General features: G+C 40.0%; 1 protein-coding gene across 2 annotated transcripts in view; it reads right to left on the bottom strand.

The window, feature by feature from the left end:
* Positions 1-440: 440 nt before the first annotated feature.
* The window catches only part of LOC106053012 (uncharacterized), a 32,381-nt gene continuing 11,966 nt past the window's right edge, over positions 441-20,855 (bottom strand). Inside the window, exons 2-13 of one of the 2 annotated variants that reach the window (XM_056036844.1) lie at positions 20,644-20,703; positions 20,501-20,532; positions 19,626-19,847; positions 17,722-17,823; positions 16,105-16,257; positions 13,597-13,765; positions 11,163-11,280; positions 9,730-9,840; positions 7,943-8,157; positions 5,087-5,198; positions 4,236-4,546; positions 441-556 (exon numbers count right to left, since the gene is read on the bottom strand). In XM_056036844.1, the coding sequence (XP_055892819.1) occupies positions 521-556; positions 4,236-4,546; positions 5,087-5,198; positions 7,943-8,157; positions 9,730-9,840; positions 11,163-11,280; positions 13,597-13,765; positions 16,105-16,257; positions 17,722-17,823; positions 19,626-19,847; positions 20,501-20,532; positions 20,644-20,703 (1,641 nt within the window). In that variant the 3' untranslated portion in view covers positions 441-520. The remainder of the gene's footprint in view (positions 557-4,235; positions 4,547-5,086; positions 5,199-7,942; positions 8,158-9,729; positions 9,841-11,162; positions 11,281-13,596; positions 13,766-16,104; positions 16,258-17,721; positions 17,824-19,625; positions 19,848-20,500; positions 20,533-20,643; positions 20,704-20,855) is intronic. The other variant, XM_056036845.1, reaches the window with a different exon arrangement.

The raw sequence follows: 20,855 nt of genomic DNA on the forward strand, positions 1-20,855 counted from the left end.
ACTCTGTTGAATCAACTACCTGATCATTTCTTTTTGTAACAGAAGTAATTATATTTTTTAAACAAAAAATTGGCGGCAATCTGATGTCCTTGACATTGTTTATGTTGTCTGTTCATTTCAAAATGTCTCCCAGAGTTTCTTTCTTCATTTTTTTTTTTTTTTTTTTTTTTTTTTTTTTTTAGGTTCCATTACATCGCCCCGACCTTTTCCCTCCTCATTCCTTCTTCTTTGTCTATAATATTGCATTTTATGTCTCAACGGAAGTTCACCGGATCTTTTTGAATGCGAGTGTAAACAAAGAGCAGATTACTCTGATTAACTGAAGTGGGAAGATTCCCTCCCCCCCCCCCCCCACCCGGCGCCTTCGACACGGAGGTCACGCCCCACCCCGCACCTGAGGTGCCCCTGATCGTAAATAAAGAAACAACAAAGACAGGGCGCTCAGTGTCCGAAACAGAAAGTCTTTTTAATTGTCCAGCTGGTCGTGTGTCGGCAAGGAAGTCGTCCTGACCTAGTGACGTCACTCATCGTTCTTCACAGTGGTCGAGCTTTTCTTCTGTCACGTGCCACAGAAAAGAAAAAAAAAATTTTGTTGACTGTTTACCATGACAAAGTTATCCAAACTAAAGTTTACTAAAGCGATTTGAGGTCAAAGGGCAAGTAGCCTAGACGTTAATCCCGCAACTCATAGGGCAAACACTGAACCATAATCTTCAAATACAAAAACAAAATTGAATAAAATACTCTGAAAGACACAAAGATAAAGGCACATTCCTCGTCCCATATGCTAGGACAAATTTGTACAAATACTCCATCTTCCCTAGTGCCATTAGAGCATGGAATGGGTTGCCTGAGCTAGCCAGGAAAACCAGTGACTTGGCAGAATTTAAGTCATTGGTTAATATGCATGACTAAATGCATGACGCGTAGGACGTAATCATCTTCTTTTTTGAAGTAACGTCTGTATTATATAAGATAAGATAAGATAGATTTCCTAACAGCCTACTTCCTACACCCCAAGGACGCTAAGCTTAGTGAGAAATATTGAGGTCCATGGGGCGAACGACGTGAATTTTATTATATCACCAAGATAAAAGCACATTCCTCATTCCATATGCTAGGACAAAAGTTTACAAATGCTCCTTCTTCCCTAGTGCTATTAGAGCATGGAATGGGTTGCCTGAATCAGCCAGGAAAACTAAACACTTGACAGAGCTTAAGTAATTAATTAACGCGCATGGAAGGCTGAGTGGTAAAGTGCTGTGCTTCGGAAGCCACCGCGGGAGTCTTGGGTTCGATTCCTGGTCAAGCCTGGGATTTTTAATTTTGAATCCTTACAGCTCCTCTGAGTCCACCCAGCTCTTATGGGTACCTGACGTTAGTTGGGGGAAAGTAAAGGCTGTTGGTCGTTGTGCTGACCACATGACACCCTCGTTAACCATGGGTCACAGAAACAGATGACCTTAACATCATCTGCCCTATAAATCGCAAAGTCTGAAAAGGAAACTTAACTTTTTTTTTTTTGTTGAACATGCGTCTCTAGATTGTCGTAGGTACACGCGAAGGACTTTTTTTTTGTTGAAGTAACGTCTGAATTTTATAAGATAAGAAAAAGATTTTAAGGTTTATGGGATAAGCGATGGAAGCTTTAGAAAGTGTTACATCTGTGTCCAAGGTGGCAAGATTGGTAAGTTAAGATTTAAGTGTAAATAATGCAGACATTGTTGAACTTTTGGTCAAGGCGATAGCGATATTGGGGTCAAAACAATATCTCCAAGATATTAGCCCTCCCCCCCCCCCCCCAACATCATGGCTAACTATTTCCAAATTTGGAAGTGAAATTCTGAACTTGTACATCGATAGACTCCCTAACTCGTAACAAAAATAAAAAAGCTTTCACTAAAAGAAACACTTAATGAAAGGTAGATAACTGAGATTAATTTAAATGTAGAGTTTTCATGAGTTACTTTCCTTTCGTGCTCAAGTTTGTTATTTGGAATAATTTTCATTGTAATTGCAAGCTAATGTATTATACGATGTAATTAGTTTAATCATGCAGCCCGGAAAATTACCCATTGCGCCCCGTTGAAAACAATCATAATAGGAAATGACTAGGCCCAAGGGTAGCAAAATAAAACTCCCTCGGGAGTGTCTAAAGCCGCGAGAGTAATCCCAATACACTGTGCAGGGTTGTAAAAGAACACCCAATCCAAGCGCCATTCCAAAAGGGACCGTTTCAATAACGGCGAGTCCTGCATAGGAAAATGGCGGAGGTCGTCAGTGTGCTTAACCTTCGGCCTCGCCGTAGTCAGAAGTGTCCAATTCATCAGAAATGTTGAGAAATTAGACAATAGCCTCGACCCTCGCCAGACGGAATTTGTTGTTCAGTCAGGCTGGTAGAGGGAGCGCCCTTGCATACCCAGAGTTTCATAAGCCTTGACTCAATTCAAACAGGCTCCATCAAGTAAATAGTCTTGCTGACGTATACTGTTTGATGAGCTTTTCCCCCATCATGCATCCATCCACTTTCTAGTGTCACACCACAGACCCAACAACAAAACTCTTTGTAAGATTGCGTTTATTAAGCCTGCATTGATGTTTGTTTCACTGCATTGACTTCAGCTACTTTAGTCCCTAGTTCTGATACACAAACCAAACTTACAGACAAGTTTATCAACCTGATACTCTGACCAATGTCATGACATAGATAATATGATAGATATGCAAGATGACTAATCACTACATTTTTTTCACGCTAGATGATTCACAATGACATTGTTTTCGCGCTAGATGATTCACAATGACATTTCTTCTTTAAAAAGAACAGTGGTAGTAAAATAATTCTTTAACTATATAAACTCACAATAAACTAATTCAACCCTTACATAATATGTTTTATATAGAAGTAATATAATGATGACAACGTTTTCATATATCGTAAGTTTATAGATGAATTACAAGCACATGGAAAGCTCGATCTCTATACATCTCATAACATGATTATAAACATATAAATTTTGCATATAACATCACAAAGACATTTGTAGGAAGTTGCGGTGCTAATTAATACGTAATGGTACATTCGTGATTGATACTGTGTAATTACTTAATAAGGGAAGATGGTGTTTACAAAGCGCGAGTGTAATCTTAAACTATGATCTTAGACAATTCGTGTCCATTGATGGAGAAATACAGTTAGGATGGCATTATGAATGTTGAACAACTCTTTCATAGCACGCTGATAAACACACATTTCTTTATGATGGCAATAATTACATGATGAAATACTTAGAAGATGACAGTACTTAGATGGTGATAATAATAACATGATGATAACAGTTATAAAATGGAGATGGTTTCGTTACGTGTTACATCTTCGTTGAGATGTTGCGCTTTACTAATGCATTGGAAAAGCTCCAATTAACCAACATGTAAACAACTTCTAGAATAAGATTTAACATGTTCTTAAGTTAATTAATATATTTTTAGTAGCCTTTGTTTTTACTAATTTGGTAAGCTAACTGGTTTCACTAACTTGCTTAAATACCTAGAATTTGACTAAATTATTTCATTAATTTATTAACAAACTAGTTTCACAAAGCTGCTTCACTAAATTGTTCCACTGCCTAGTTTCACTATGCTGCTTCACTAAATTGTTTCACTGCCTAGTTTCACTTGCTTGTTTCACTACATGATTTCATCAAGTTCCTTCACTAAATTAGTTTCACTAGCTTTTTTTTTTTCGCTACTCACTTTTTTCACTAAATTATTTCCCTTACACAGTTTCACTAGCTTGTTTCACTAAACAGTTTCGGTTGCTTGTTTCACTAAATTGTTTCACTAATAATTTCACTTGCCTTTTTCACTAAATTGCCTCAATACGTTGTTTCACTAAGTTGTTTCACTATCTTTAAATCAATCAATCTTCAAAGAAACATTCATCTATTCAGAATTTTTTAAAATAACATAGAGATCTGATTCTCGCAGACAAACCTATCAACGGTGTCCCTGGATGTTTATATCATTAATATCTGATAGTATTGGTTGTTATTAGGCGTCTACCTACTAGTCATTACTACAAACGTACTATTCAAAGTCCTTCAACTTCTACAACTTTTCAATGTGTTGTCCCCCTTTTTTTTTTTAAGTGATTCAAATTTATGGCACTCACATGTTTACTAAACACTACCGGTTTCACTAGTAGGCAAAGGGGTTTAAATCTCTGAGCCATTTACCTGTATTTCTGTAATCATCTCTCTCCTCTTCTTCTCTCGCGAGGCTGACCTCTCCTGCTGACGAAACGTGTGCCTCTCGCTCAGCATCTCCTTCAGCTTCTTCTCCCTGAAGGCTTTCTGCCTGGCGTAGTCGAGGTCAGTGTCCGAGAACATGTTGTCCAGCGTGTACTGTGTCCGGCCTTCCAAGACTTCCACGCTGGTCTGCATGACGGGGAGCGGTCGGTGGTCATCTGTGGTCAGCAGCATGAGGGCGTTCTTGTCCAGTTCAAAGCTCTCGATGACCGCCCCGTATTCTTTGGACACGGTGGACACTGAGAATCAAATAATGGACGTTGTGAATATAATGTATGAGGTGGCGGTGGTTGAGCGGTTAAACGCTTTGTTTCAAAACCTGGGGTCCTGGGTTCGAATCTCGATGAAAACTAGGATTTTGAATTTCAGAATTTTTTAGACGTCCCTGAGTTCACCCTGGGCACGTGGGTTTAGTTTTGGAAAGTAAAGGTAATTTTTTTATTCCTGTGTTTAAACAAGGCTCAAGGTTAGGTCGATCGCTTAGTAACTATTTGTGTCTGTAAAATTGACACTATATACATACATATATATATATATATATATGTAGGTGAGTGCTTTAATTGAGTCAAAGCTTTACAGTATAAATCTGGTTATGTGTATTGTGTATATATATATATATTTGGTATCAATTTATAACGGAATGCTCTTTTCACACAAATCCAAAAATCTATTTAGTTTAATAGGGTTAAATCAACGTTGGCATCGTCGATAAGGAGAGAAAGAGTTGATGAGATTAAAGTTGGTAACAGTACAGGGGAGAAAGCTGACCGCTGACTTACTAGATTTAGACTTGACCCTATGGGCTTCGTGTGAGCCCCGTCGTAACAGCGTATTCATCACTCTGGCGGCGTTAGCCAGTGATGCGTCAGACTGGGCGGAATCTATGTTCATCTGTTCAAGAGACAAAAGATTCGAGTTATTGTCAAGATAGATGTTTGTAAAATGTTTTACATGTTTCAGATGTTCTTGCAGACTGAACCATAATCTTCAAATACAAAAACAAAATTTAATAAAATACTCTGAAAGACACAAAGATAAAGGCACATTCCTCGTCCCATATGCTAGGACAAATGTGTACAAATGCTCCTTCTTCCCTAGTGCGATTAGAGCATGGAATGGGTTGCCTGAGCCAGCCAGGAAAACCAGTGACTTGGGAGAATTTAAGTCATTGGTTAATAGAATAATAATAATAAAAACGCGTAGGACGTAATCATCTTCTTTTTTGAAGTAACGTCTGTATTATATAAGATAAGATAAGTCGCCTGGTCGTGCGGTATGCGCGTTGGACTGTCGTTCGGTTGTCTCGATGGTCTAGGGTTCATTAGCCTGTCCGCTGCCATCCCCCGTCGTCCTGCGGGAGGTTTGGACTAGGAAGTAGATTATCCACAGCTATGAAGGAAGATCCGAAACATGCAAAACATTTTACAAACAAACAAACAATCTACGTCAGGGGTTCTCAACCTGTGGGTCGCGACCCCCTTGGGGGGGGGGTCGATTGACGATCTGCCAGGGGTCGCCAAAGACTATCGAAAAAAATGGATTGTTTGTATCTATTCTTCTATTGCTTTATGTGTATGCATGGGGGGGGGGTCGCGGTAGACAGGGGGATTGAAAAAAAGGGGTCGCCGCGCTTAAAAGGTTGAGAACCGCTGATCTAAGTGGGTGTGGGTAGCAGGCCTTCTGGACTGGCGTCACGATGGTTTGTAACTGTTGGTGCGTAGGTTATGGCATTCTAGCACCAATGTGCATTAAGTGCACAATTTTTGAACGCACTTTCTTTTTGTTGCCTTGCTTGTAAGCTAATGGAGTGTTTTTGTTCTGCTGGTGTAACGTTTGTTGAGATTCTTCAGTGTTCCCCTGTTTAGGGTGAGTATCTAAGGCATGACTGCATTTCGCAGTTGTTTCAATGCCATAGTGATAGTCTACTAGACTTTTTTAGTTTGTCTTTATTTTTGTCTTTACAGGGAGTCAGGATTCGAAGTCTACACTAGATACTTATCATACTAGAGTCGAGTCATCTGAGTGTTGTGTTGTGATTGTGAACATTAATGTGCTACCTAGTGGGACAGCAAGGTGGAGAGATGATTATTTAAGTAATATAACAATTATGTTTGTAAAACGTGTAACTACAAGGATATTACTTCATCACTTTGTCATCATACAGTCTAGTCATGTCATTAAACAGTTATTATTATTATAGCTTTTATATAGCGCTACTTACTGCAATATCATTAAATAGGCCCCTGTGCAGTACTTACTTGGCCCCTGTCCAGTACTTACTTCAAATATCATTACGTAGGCCCCTGTCCAGTACTTACTTGGCCCCTGTCCAGTACTTACTTCAAATATCATTACATAGGCCCCTGTCCAATACTTACTTCAAATATCATTACGTAGGCCCGTGTCCAGTACTTACTTAGCCCCTGTCCAGTACTTACTTCAAATATCATTACGTAGGCCCCTGTCCAGTACTTACTTAGCCCCTGTCCAGTACTTACTTCAAATATCATTACGTAGGCCCCTGTCCAGTACTTACTTGGCCCCTGTCCAGTACTTACTTCAAATATCATTACGTAGGCCCCTGTCCAGTACTTACTTGGCCCCTGTCCAGTACTTACTTCAAATATCATTACATAGGCCCCTGTCCAATACTTACTTCAAATATCATTACGTAGGCCCGTGTCCAGTACTTACTTAGCCCCTGTCCAGTACTTACTTCAAATATCATTACGTAGGCCCCTGTCCAGTACTTACTTAGCCCCTGTCCAGTACTTACTTCAAATATCATTACGTAGGCCCCTGTCCAGTACTTACTTGGCCCCTGTCCAGTACTTACTTCAAATATCATTACATAGGCCCCTGTCCAATACTTACTTCAAATATCATTACGTAGGCCCCTGTCCAGTACTTACTTAGCCCCTGTCCAGTACTTACTTCAAATATCATTACGTAGGCCCCTGTCCAGTACTTACTTGGCCCCTGTCCAGTACTTACTTCAAATATCATTACGTAGGCCCCTGTCCAGTACTTACTTCAAATATCATTACGTAGGCCCCTGTCCAGTACTTACTGCAAATATCATTTTGTAGGCCCCTGTCCATTACTTACTTCAAATATCATTATGTAGGCCCCTGTCCAGTACTTACTTAGCCCCTATCCAGTACTTACTGCAAATATCATTTTGTAGGCCCCTGTCCAGTACTTACTTCAAATATCATTTTGTAGGCCCCTGTCCAGTGCTTACTTAGCCCATGTCCAGTACTTACTGCAAATATCATTTTGTAGGCCCCTGTCCAGTACTTACTGCAAATATCATTTTGTAGGCCCCTGTCCAGTACTTACTTCAAATATCATTATGTAGGCCCCTGTCCAGTACTTACTTGGCCCCTGTCCAGTACTTACTTCAAATATTATTATGTAGGCCCCTGTCCAGTACTTACTTGGCCATGTCCAGTACTTACTTGGCTCCTGTCCAGTACTTACTTGGCCCCTGTCCAGTACTTATTTGGCCCCTGTCCACACTTACTTGGCCCCTGTCCAGTACTTACTTGGCCCCTGTCCAGTACTTACTTGGCCCTGTCCAGTACTTACTTGGACCCTGTCCAGTACTTACTTGGCCCCTGTCCAGTACTTACTTCAAATATCATTTTGTAAGCCTCTGATCTGTACAGTGAGCTACTAGCACACAGAACTGCGAACATGACGGCCATGTAGCAATACTGAATGATGTCCAGTACTGCCAGCAAATTGAAAGACCTGACCATCACTTCCGGTATGTATTCATTGATCACTGGTGTGTGCTGGAGTCTCCGTGGGCCGGAAGTCAGAAGATGAAATATCACCATGGCAACTGCGGAGATGGAAATACCTGAAAGTCAATCTTGTACAAAAATAATTTTAGTAACTTAAAATAAAACTGTCTATGTGATTTTTTTTTAAAATCTATAAACATTTTTGACATAATTCTAAAAATCAAATCAAAAGAATCTAAATATGTAGATTCCTCTACAGACCTAGCAAAAAGCTATGTGTTTAAATTAAAAGCTGGCAGGACTACTACATTAGTAACCATGTTTTAATGGAGGCCGGCGTGAACAGTATAGAAGCACTACTTAGCATTCCACAGATGCGCTGGGTCGAACACTTATTCCGCTTACGGGACGACCGCTGGACAAAATGCGTACCCTCCCACGCCCTCATTTAAGCTCTATAAAGATACAACTCATGCGTTAGTTCTTTTCCACATCGGCTTAGAAGACGGTAGCTGGCTGAAGGTGGCCTCTGAGCAGTCAGAGAGCTCTCACCTAAAGGACGCAGAACTCACATTTGAGACCCAGAGAAACGCCCTTGACATTCGCAGAAGACGTCAAGAAAACTTTAATAGAGACACCTGGCAGACTGCAGCTTTGTCTGCATCTGATTTGAGAAAATATAAAGGTAGGTCGCAATTAAAATGCGTGGCCAGGTGAAATAATGCACTCATCCATAGTCTTCCCAATCGAAGACATTGCTAATATTGTCTTTTTAAAATGTATTATTGCAACTTTACTTTTTATTATTGTTTTGTCTTGAAGTGTCTCTTGCTTAAGTGATTTTTACCAATGGGGAATATTCGTTTGTTGAAACTCTCACGGCTCTGTTCTGCGGCTATTCGAGTTTTGTTGTCCCAAACAGAGGACGCTTCTTTTTATGTTGGTGTACAAAAGACTTGGTTTCAGAAATATCCCCTTCCCCCATCACACATACACCAGTATGAAACTGTCAGGTAGAGTTGAGTCTTAAGCTCTTGAAACTCTAGGCCAGCAAAAGCCAACAAGAGCTCCCTCTTACAGGCTTGATTGAACAGTTTGTTCTGTCTTGCAAGGGGGGTCTTACTATTTAATCTATTTTGACGCTGTCATTTTCAGTGACACAGTCACTCCGGACTCGCAGACTAGAGCCGCGGTCGAAGGCCGTGTACTCCGGGAATCACTGCCATTTTCCTTTTCTATTCCAAGCTAACCGTGCGGGACAAGCCATTTATGAAACGGACCCTCTAGGAACGGTGCCTAGATTGTTGACAAGGTTGTTGGAGCTCTTTCACAACCCCGCAAAGTGCAATAGGAATGCTCTCGCACCCCTTAGGCCAGGGTTCTCAACCTGTGGGTCGCGACCCCCTTGGGGGTCGATTGACGATTAGCCAGGGGTCGCCAAGGACCATTGAAAATATGGATTGTTATTGTCTACTCTTCTATTGCAGTATGTGTGTGTGTGTGGGGGGGAGGGGTCGCGGCGGTGTGGGGGATTGTAAAAAGGGGTCGCCAAGCTTAAAAAGTTGAGAACCGCTGCCTTAGGCATTTCCATACGAGTTATGCTTCTCATTTGGCCTCTTACGACTGTTTCCATGGCAGCATGCCCAGGCATACATACACCAAGCACTTACCTGTCATGGAGGTAGCAGCCGAGTCCCTGCCCAAGAGGAATTCCTTTTTCCCGTCGTAATCTACGAGACTGACGTAAGACGTCTCCATCGAGTCGGACATCCTTCCGGTGGCTGCAGTTTGGAAACGAGGCAAAAGGTCACATGACATGGCAGGACAACCTTGAACTCGTTAATCAGATGCACCAACCCACAGCCACACGTTTTCTTAAACTCATAGAGCTAAATGGTATGTCTGTCAGGGTAGTTGCTTCAACGCGCCATTTCTTTCCGCTTCCTGTTCACGGATCAAGTTAAAACTTTGCACAATTATTCAATGTCGATGACAACACACTTCTAGGATTTAGACTTGTCCGTTTGGACGTCTGTATTTTGACGTGTGTAAGTTGACTGCTATGTAGATTTTGACGTCTGTGTTTTTTTCAACGTCAGTGCGTCATGTGCGTAGTGTCAAGGGGGGGGGGGGTATGGCGAGAGTGAATGTGATGCATTGTTGATATTTTGGTATGATAGTTATATCCCTTTTGATTATGTACTCCCTGGGAGGACATATGAGTTTATTGTAATTGAGTAACCCAGAATGAGCCAAGTAAGAAAAAAAACCTGACAGTGTGTTATAACCAGTTCCGACTATAGGAATTATCAAAATTAATGGGCGTGCTAAAGTTCCTGTGTGAGGTTATTGCAGGGCCGGTCTTAAGCCACTGCAACCTATGCGGCCGCAGTGGGCCCCGCACTTTCATAGGCCCCGCGCGAATTCTAGGTGTAAATTATTAAAATAAACCATTTTAACTTAAATTTCAGAATTCTCATAAAATTTTAAAATATTCGAAAAAGTCATGAAAATCTCCTGAAATTATTAAAATCTTCGAAAAAATGATGCAAATCTCCTTAAAAACAGACAAAGTTGTCATTTCTGGGTGTCATTCAATATGGAAAACGCCAATCCTTCTAGCAATAAAAAAAAAACGGCATTGTCAGCTTTCATTTAAAAAAATGTAATAATAAGGCAAATTTTACCCAAAACAAAAAAGTTCTAATTCTTAATTTACTTGAATAGTCTCTGGCATACAAATATAGTTCTAAAATCTTCAAAAAAATCAAAAGCGATATTTTGCAAGTCGATAGTAAATCTAAAAGACAGATTTGAATGTTTATCGGCTTTTTGTTGGAAAACTACTATCTAATGTAGATGGCTCTTAAAGCTAATTTGACAGTGGTTTAGTACTTAGTAAAGAATAAACAAAATGCAAAGACGAATTAATTTTCTAATACAAAATCTTAATTTTCACTTATTATCCTTTTCACAACCCAGAATAGGCCCCGCGCTTTCCGTTTCGCATGGGGCCCCGCAATCTCTAGGACCGGCCCTGGGTTATTGTGTATGAAATGTGTGTGCTACGTCGTGCGTGCTACGTCGTGCGTGCTACATCTACCGTAGTTATGCATCTCGTCAGTTTCCTTCGTTGCTGTTGATCCGCCTTTAGGATAGGATCTCTTTAGCGCCATCATCACACTCAGCAGCTGGTCAGAGGCGCTGGCACGTGCATTCATCTGAACAAGGGGACATAACAATTAGAAATGAAAAGAATGGCATGTATTACATTGTTATCGACCTTTGTTGACAATGTTTAATTATAAGCACATTGGAATGTAGATTTAGCAACGTTTGACTTTCAAATTGACACGAAGGTCTATAGAGACGACTATGGTTCGTAAATATAAGCTCAATGAAACTTTTAAAGTCACATAAGATATAACTATTACTACGTCAAGGTACCTACTCTCTCTATACAATAACTAGTAGTCTCTTGGGATAGATTGACATCAGGGTACCTACTCTCTCTATACAATAACTAATAGTCTCTTGGGATAGATTGACATCAGGGTACCTACTCTCTCTATACAATAACTAATAGTCCCTTGGGATAGATTGACATCAGGGTACCTACTCTCTCTATACAATAACTAATAGTCTCTTGGGATAGATTGACATCAGGGTACCTACTCTCTCTATACAATAACTAATAGTCTCTTGGGATAGATTGACATCAGGGTACCTACTCTCTCTATACAATAACTAATAGTCTCTTGGGATAGATTGACATCAGGGTACCTACTCTCTCTATACAATAACTAATAGTCTCTTGGGATAGATTGACATCAGGGTACCTACTCTCTCTATACAATAACTAATAGTCCCTTGGGATAGATTGACATCAGGGTACCTACTCTCTCTATACAATAACTAATAGTCTCTTGGGATAGATTGACATCAAAGTACCTACTCTCTCTATACAATAACTAATAGTCCCTTGGGATAGATTGACATCAGGGTACCTACTCTCTCTATACAATAACTAATAGTCTCTTGGGATAGATTGACATAAGGGTACCTAATCTCTCTATACAATAACTAATAGTCTCTTGGGATAGATTGACATCAAGGTACCTACTCTCTCTATACAATAACTAATAGTCTCTTGGGATAGATTGACATCAAGGTACCTACTCTCTCTATACAATAACTAATAGTCTCTTGGGATAGATTGAAATAAGGGTACCTATTCTCTCTATACAATAACTAATAGTCTCTTGGGATAGATTGACATCAAGGTACCTACTCTCTCTATACAATAACTAATAGTCCCTTGGGATAGATTGACATCAAGGTACCTACTCTCTCTATACAATAACTAATAGTCCCTTGGGATAGATTGACATCAAAGTACCTACTCTCTCTATACAATAACTAATAGTCCCTTGAGATTGATTGACATCAGGGTACCTACTCTCTCTATACAATAACTAATAGTCCCTTGGGATAGATTGACATCAAGGTACCTACTATCTATATACAATAACTAATAGTCCCTTGAGATTGATTGACATCAGGGTACCTACTCTCTCTATACAATAACTAATAGTCCCTTGGGATAGATTGACATCAGGGTACCTACTCTCTCTATACAATAACTAATAGTCCCTTGGGATAGATTGACATCAAGGTACCTACTATCTATATACAATAACTAATAGTCCCTTGGGATAGATTGACATCACGGTACCAACTCTCTCTATACAATAACTAATAGTCCCTTGGGATAGATTGACATCAGGGTACCTACTCTCTCTATACAATAACTAATAGTCCCTTGGGATAGATTGACATCAGGGTACCTACTCTCTCTATACAATAACTAGTAGTCCATTGAGATTGATTGACATCAAGGTACCAACTCTCTCTATACAATAACTAGTAGTCCATTGAGATTGATTGACATCAGGGTACCAACTCTCTCTATACAATAACTAGTAGTCTCTTGGGATAGATTGACGTCAGGATACCTTATATCTATATACAATAACTAGTAGTCCCTTGAGATTGATTGACATCAGGGTACCTACTCTCTCTATACAATAACTAGTAGTCTCTTGGGATAGATTGACGTCAGGATACCTACTATCTATATACAATAACTAGTAATCTCTTGGGATAGATTGACGTCAGGATACCTACTATCTATATACAATAACTATTATATCGAATTTTCGCTTCTATATTTATTCATAATTAGAATTGGACCCTCCGACGACCTGCTACATACTATAAACAACGCAAACTAAGACTCTATACCCATTTTAAAAGTTCTACAGGGCTCGCAAAGACCTTCCTTCAGGGAACAGTACCAGGAAAAAGAAGCGAGGCAGACAGAGGAAGTGATGGGGAGAAAAGAATGGGCGGACTATAAAAGAGGTTCTATCCAAGGTAAAAGACTGAGAGGAATGGAGAAAGACGGTCGACAAATCTTGTGTGGTGCCCCAACAGTCCAACCAGCAACGGGATAGGTGAAGGTGAGAGACACTGACCTTCTCCCTGGCCAGTGCGCGCCTGAGCCTCCAATGTTTCAGCATAATCTCAAGCATAAGTATGCAAATGAGGGAAACGTTGACCGTCTCCTCCAGGAGGGCCATGTTGCTCATCAGGAGTCCGGTGAAGTGAGCTGTGTTGTAGGGCTTCAGGAAAGCAAACACACATCTGAGAAACAGAGATGGAGAGAGATTGAGAGAGACTGAGAGAGAGATTGAGAAAAAGAATGAAAGAGAGATTGAGAGATAGAGATTGAGAGAGCGATTGAGAAAAAGATTGAGAGAGATTGAGAGAGAGAGAGATAGAGGAAAAGGTTGAGAGAGAGATTGAGAGAGAGAGAGAGAGATTAAGAGATAGAGATTGAGAAAAAGATTGAGAGAGATTGAGAGAGAGATTGAAAGATAAAGATTGAGAAAAAGATTGAGAAAAAGATTGAGAGAGAGATTGAGAAAGATTAAGAGAGAGATTGAGAGAGAGATTGAGAAAAAGATTGAGAGAGAGATAGAGAGTGATTGAGAGAGATTGAGAAAAAGATTGAGAGAGAGATAGAGAGTGATTGAAAGAGAGACTGAGAAAAAGATTGAGAGAGAGATAGATAGAGAGAGTGATTGAAAGAGAGACTGAGAAAAAGATTGAGAGAGAGATAGAGAGAGTGATTGAGAGAGACTGAAAAAAAGATTGAGAGAGAGATAGAAAGAGAAACTGGGAGTTTAAGAAGAAGAGGATCAGAGAGAATGGGGGAAAAACGGAAAAAATATGAATGGGCTGATACAAACTGATACAAACGGATACAAACTGATACAAACTGATACAAACGGATACAAACTGATACAAACTGATACAAACTGATACAAACGGATACAAATGGATACAAACTGATACAAACGGATACAAACTCATACAAACGGATACAAACGGATACAAACTGATACAAACGGATACAAACTGATACAAACGGATACAAACTGATACAAACAGATACAAACTGATACAAACTGATACAAACTGATACAGACTGATACAAGCTGATACAAACTGATACAAACGGATACAAACGGATACAAACGGATACAAACTGATACAAACGGATACAAACTGATACAGACTGATACAAGCTGATACAAACTGATACAAACTGATACAAACTGATACAAATTGATACAAATTGATACAAATTGATACAAGCTGATACAAACTGATACAAACTGATACAAGCTGATACAAACTATGATGGGAAGTGTAAGAGAATGAATGAAAGAATGACAAACAAGAGACAGAGACTGAAATAGACAGAAAGTAGTAGAGAATAAAAAGATGGGAAATGAGAGAGAGAGAGAGTTAGAAAAAAAAATATTTACAAAGAAATTAATGAAAGCAGAACATAAATGAAAACCGAGATAATATTTGAGACAATCCATTCAGAAATGATAAGGGGGACTATAGCATGTAAGATGAAATAGAACCATAAATATGTAAAAAAAAAATGATGATAAAAAAGGAGAAGCGATATGACAAATGGATATTTGAACTTCCAATAAAAAGAGTATGTGGGAAAAGAGAGTTCAAAGCCAATAAGAGCCCTTCGGAAAATAATGAGCTTTAAGTCTTTCAAATTTGTCAGTTGATGAGCCTCAGGACAGCCCAAGAGGAAAGCCCCTGTAATAGACCGACGTAGGAAACCCAAGAAAAACCCAAAACAGACCCCCGCGGACAACGGCCCTGTATCTGCCTAAAGAGTAAAACAAAAATACAGGTCGCAACTGGGCTTGCTTAGCAAATACATTGCACTCATTCTTAATTAAATCAAACATTTTCTTCTACTGTGGCTCCGTGCTGAACTTAAAGTGATGGGAAGTAGCCCATTTTAAATTTCGACCTATTTTATCATGTTGGCGTTGTCCCAAATGATGTTCCATCAATGATGGTTTCATAGCGACTTAACTTGAAAATTTGTCACATAAAAAGCTTGTACTAAAAGGAACTGCTAGTCAACAAGGAAGTAATGAAGACAAATTGGAATAACCAACACTTATCTTATCTTATAGTATCTTATATAGACGTTACTTTACTGTCTACATTTCATTTTAGACTCGGCCTTGTACAATTTTACTTTCAGGTAAACAGAAAAACGATTTTTAAAATAAGACGTAAACATTTAAAAATAACAAAATTAATTACAGTTACAATTCAAAGGATTTAACTAAGCCACTAATCATTAATGGAAAACGAAAGTTGAAGTCTCTACTTGCTTGAATGAGATTCTCTATCGTAGACCCCATTTACTGGTCATAGACCCCCGATTTATTTTTTCACTGCCGTAGACCCCTTGGAAGTCATCGTAGACCCCTGGGGGGTCTATATAGACCACTTTGGGAATCACTGCATTAGACAGTCGACAATCAACACTAGAAATGTGCCAAGTGACATTAGACAGGTGATAATTGACACTTGACAAGTTAAAGTAAATCTGTGACAAATGACCAGACAGGTGAAAGGGTGTGACCTACTCAGAACGGTTATAGAAGCTGGTAGCATCGATGTACTCTTCCACATAGCTGGACACTGGGACCGTACACAACAGCATCATTGTGGCGTTGGTCAGCACGGGTATCCGCAAGGCAATCAGGCTTTTGTTGTGCGCGTCAGGCGTACGCTGAGCCCTGACACAGATCAAAGGTTTGACATGTTTATTAGTCATGCTAGTTTCTATAGCAGTAACCAAATCATCATCCACCTACTTTATAACTATAAATACATGTTACATGTGGCCCATTGGCGAGGCCAACGTTAACGAGCAGGGCGCCATGTGGCCGAATTTAGGATATTTAGGCACCCGGAAATTTAGGCACCAGGATAATTAGGCACCCGGAAATTTAGGCACCGGATAATTAGGCACTTTTTGACAAGGCGGAAAATTAGGCACAGGAAAATTAGGCACTCTTTAATTAGCGACCTTAATTTTGAAAGTAGTTTTAAATTTCCGGGTGCCTAAATATCCGGTGCCTAAATATACGGTGCCTAAATTTCCAGATACCCATGTGGCCAACATAACGACCAACCGCCTTTTATCGGACGGCAGCCTGGTCGTGCGGTTTGCGCACTGGACTGTCATTTGCACTTACCGATGGTTCTGGGTTCAAACCCTGCCCGCTCCCATCCCCGTCGGCCTGCGGGGGGTTTGGACGAGGAAGTAAATTATCTTCAACTCTAAAGGAACATTCGAAACATTAAAACATTTTACAAACAAAACTTTTTTTTTTACAAATTCCCCAACTAGTTAGATATCCGGAGGCGCGGTGGCTGAGCGGTAAAGCACTTGGCTTCTGAACCGGGGACCGGGGTTCGAATCGTGGTGAAGACTGGGATTTTTAATTTCGGGATCTTCGGGCGCCTCTGAGTCCACCCAGCTTTAATGGGTACCTGACATTAGTTAGGGAAAAGTAAAGTTGGTAGTTGTGCTGGCCACATGACACCCTTGTTAACCGTAGGCCACAGAAACAGATGACCTTAACATCATCTGCCATATAGACCACAAGGTCTGAAAGGGGAACTTTACTTTAGTCAGAATATCCATTAGAGTTGGGTGGACTCGGGGGGGGGGGACTTAAAATCCTGAAATTCAAATCCGTGTCTTCACCGAGATTCGAACCCAGGACCCCAGGTTCAAAAGCCAAGCGCCTAACCACTCAGTCACCGCGCCCCCAAGTAAAAATAAACTCTTTTAAATTCGAGTACATCGGGTGTTGGCTACATGACAAGGCCTCTTCAAAAAAACGACTGACCACTTCGGAAATTGACAACTTTTCGGATTTCGGCCGTAACATCGACTCAAAATACATTATCAATTTACTTTATTCTTGTTGTTTTGAAAGCAAAATATCAACTTACATCATTCTTGTATGAATGATGGACGCAAAATGACCACTACAAAGTGCTGTCCACTTACTTGATTCTGTTATAGATCACCAAGGCGATGCTAAATGCTCTGGAGTGCTCTAGCACCAAAATGACCACTACAAAGTGCTGTCCACTTACTTGATTCTGTTATAGATCACCAAGGCGATGCTAAATGCTCTGGAGTGCTCTAGCACCAAAATGACCACTACAAAGTGCTGTCCACTTACTTGATTCTGTTATAGATCACCAAGGCGATGCTAAATGCTCTGGAGTGCTCTAGCACCAAAATGAACCATAAGATTTGAACGCATAACTTCTTTCTTTCGCCTCTGCAAAACAAATCCACAGAAACTCTTTCAATCTTCTTTTTATAGTGCACACGAGTTGCATAAAGCTCTGCAACTATTGGCGGATTCGGACTATAAAGGACGCTAAATCGAACCTCAGAATTGCCAACTGAATAGTTAAAACAGAAGACTTTAAAACACGTGATTCTGCAGTGTTAAAATTTGCATAACTAACGATAAGGAAGTCTTTAAAAAAAATCATAGTTTCTCAACATTAGCTTTATTTTGATATTTAACGTTTGATATTTTTGGTTTTTTGGCACATCCGCAAAATTTAGGTCATGTGATGCCCAGCTTTATTATGTACATCGGATAGACTAAAAAGCTTGCAATTTATAGGTGTTTAGCCATGTATGAAAATCAATTTCATTCATTAACTTTCAAGTCAATTAATCAGAATTTAAATCAAAGCAATCAAGCGATAGGACACATTACCCTTGCCACGCCGAGATGTTGTGTCATGTGTCCCCTCTTATTGTTAGGGATTTGTCCTACGTCTGGGTGGAGGCTACTGGTTATCAGAAAGGAAGACAGAAAGGTAGACAGACAGACAGACGGACAGGACAGAAAGTAGAACACAATGACAGAAAGGTAGACAGACAGAAGGACAGGACAGAAAGTAGAACACAATGACAGAAAAGAAGACAGACAGAAGGACAGGACAGAAAGTAGAACACAATGACATTAAAAGGAGTACAGAAAGGAGTACAAACAAAGAGGACAGCTATGGGGAAGATAATGTAAAGGTCATCTGTTTCTATCTGTTTCTATAGCCACTGTTTAAGGAGGGTGTCATGTGGCCAGCACAATGACCAACCGCCTTTACTTTTCCCCAACTAATGTCAATTAGAGCTGGGTAAACTTAGACCCAGAAAGTCAAATCCAAGTTTTTCACAGAGAATCGAACGCAGGACCTTCTGTTAGGAAACCAAAACGCTATACCACTCAGCCACTTATGTTTATTGATCTTTGAAGAGCAGGTCTGCAAAGCAGCCACACAATCCTGATGCAGTCCCAACTGCGATGGGTTGGACACGTCTGCAGAATGGAAGATGGCCGCATCCCTAAACGTGAAGGGAACATTTTCCATGTTTGACATAGATCTAAATTCAATCCAGTAATTTTAGTAATACCCAAACTAAGGCCCGCAGGCCGCGGGTCTTATCCGGCTAGTATAAACACATTGATATCAAATATAAACAACTATGAAAACATTTTTTCACCCGATTCGTAAAAAAGTTTCGTTCTTTAATGGAGATACCATGAGATACATCTGGCTATTAGTTGGGGCTCTCCGTTTCTGGGAGAGACATTAAACATACACTATGGTCTTCGCCATGATCTAAGGAACATTTTGGGCAAGTTTTATCAAGTTTGGTCAAACGGGTTATTTTTTTCGAAACATATTATTATTATTATAGCTTTTGTATAGCGCTACTTTCATGCTTATAGCATGCTCAGAGCGCTTTTTGGTCCAATCTCATTTGTGGACCAGCGGGCCGAGTCGGGTGTCGAACCTCGAGCCCCCTTCTAAGTAGCCAAGCCAAGCCAAGTTCAACCAAGTGGCCTCTCTACCACGCTTCCCACATACACATACACCCATACATACGTACAGACAGACAGAAAGACAGGCATACGCCTTACTTTCAGCTTTTTCTTATTGATATCCAAAGCGGGTTCTAAATCTAGGGAATACAATGCATGTCTAGATTTACTAAGTAACGACACCGGAAGCGGAAGTGAGCGTTTTTCCACGGCACCGAGGGAGGGATCAAATCACTTACGTGTCGGCGTCTGGTTGTAGGTCAAGGATGAAGGAATGGTGCTGGATCATCCCCAGGAATAGTACGGCAATGTTGAAGCAGCAGATAATCTTCATGTATATCGTGAAGGACATCCGGTTGAAAGGGCTGCACCCGAAAACCCCAATGGCAGTGATGTTGAAGAAAACGCCGGCCACAAAGAGGGCGCTGGTAGCTAGGGTGGTGACCTCCATGATGCCCGTGCTACAAGACACACGAAACACATTAGGCTAGAAATAGCACGAATTGTGCGACGCCAAATGCATGCGTTTATTCGATTTATCTAGATACTATCATGCATCACTGTTACACGGGATATGGGTCAAGGTTCCAGAGACGTGTAAACAGGAAGTTGTTTCCATTCTATTAGCTTTCAGTTTCTACACAAAAAAAGTCTTTAAATGAATAAATGGATGGTTGAGAAAAAAAAAAAATTAAAAAAAAAAAAAAGGTTAAAAAAATTACTGCGAATCAAATCGGAATAATTCTGCAACAGACCCAATCTTCCCAAGGCTTTTCAAAATTGAAGATTGGACTTCATTGGTCAAGTCAGTAGGAAAGGAGATTCTATTTGATTGTGTTGGATTGTGACCTCAAGGTATAAGTTAGTTAGTATCCTTTCAGAGTTATTGAAATATACTTGAATCAAGCCTAAACTCTGCTAAATCATATATACTTGAATCAAGCCTAAACTCTGCTGAATCATATACACTTGAAACAAGCCTAAACTCTGCTGAATCATATATCTCTATACTTTCTATATAAAGCTCAATGCCCTGACTCACCACATACGCCTAGCACACGCACACTTACGCAAACACATACATACAGGCACAGTCATCCAACTTTTAACTTACGCATTATGATAAATAGTGAAATTCTCGTAGAACTGAAACGAAACAAAATAAACATATTTCACACACCTGTTTTAGTACAAAAAAAAAAAAAAATTCATAATGAAACGAATAGATAGAATTGCCATATATATAAGTAGTCTCACCTTGTCGTCATTGTGGCTGGTGTGGTTCAAGGTATACCAGTGGCTTTCAGGCTCGTAAACCTAGAGGCAAATGCAATAAAAGTAAAACAACATCAGAAACCACCAAAACAACAGTCATAGAGACAACAACAGTTTCACAGACAAATAGTAGATTAATGGTTCATCAGACCAATGGTTCATCAGACCAATGGCTCATCAGACTAATGGTTCAT

Source organism: Biomphalaria glabrata, chromosome 7 (genome assembly GCF_947242115.1).
Source record: "Biomphalaria glabrata chromosome 7, xgBioGlab47.1, whole genome shotgun sequence".
NCBI lineage: Eukaryota > Metazoa > Mollusca > Gastropoda > Planorbidae > Biomphalaria > Biomphalaria glabrata.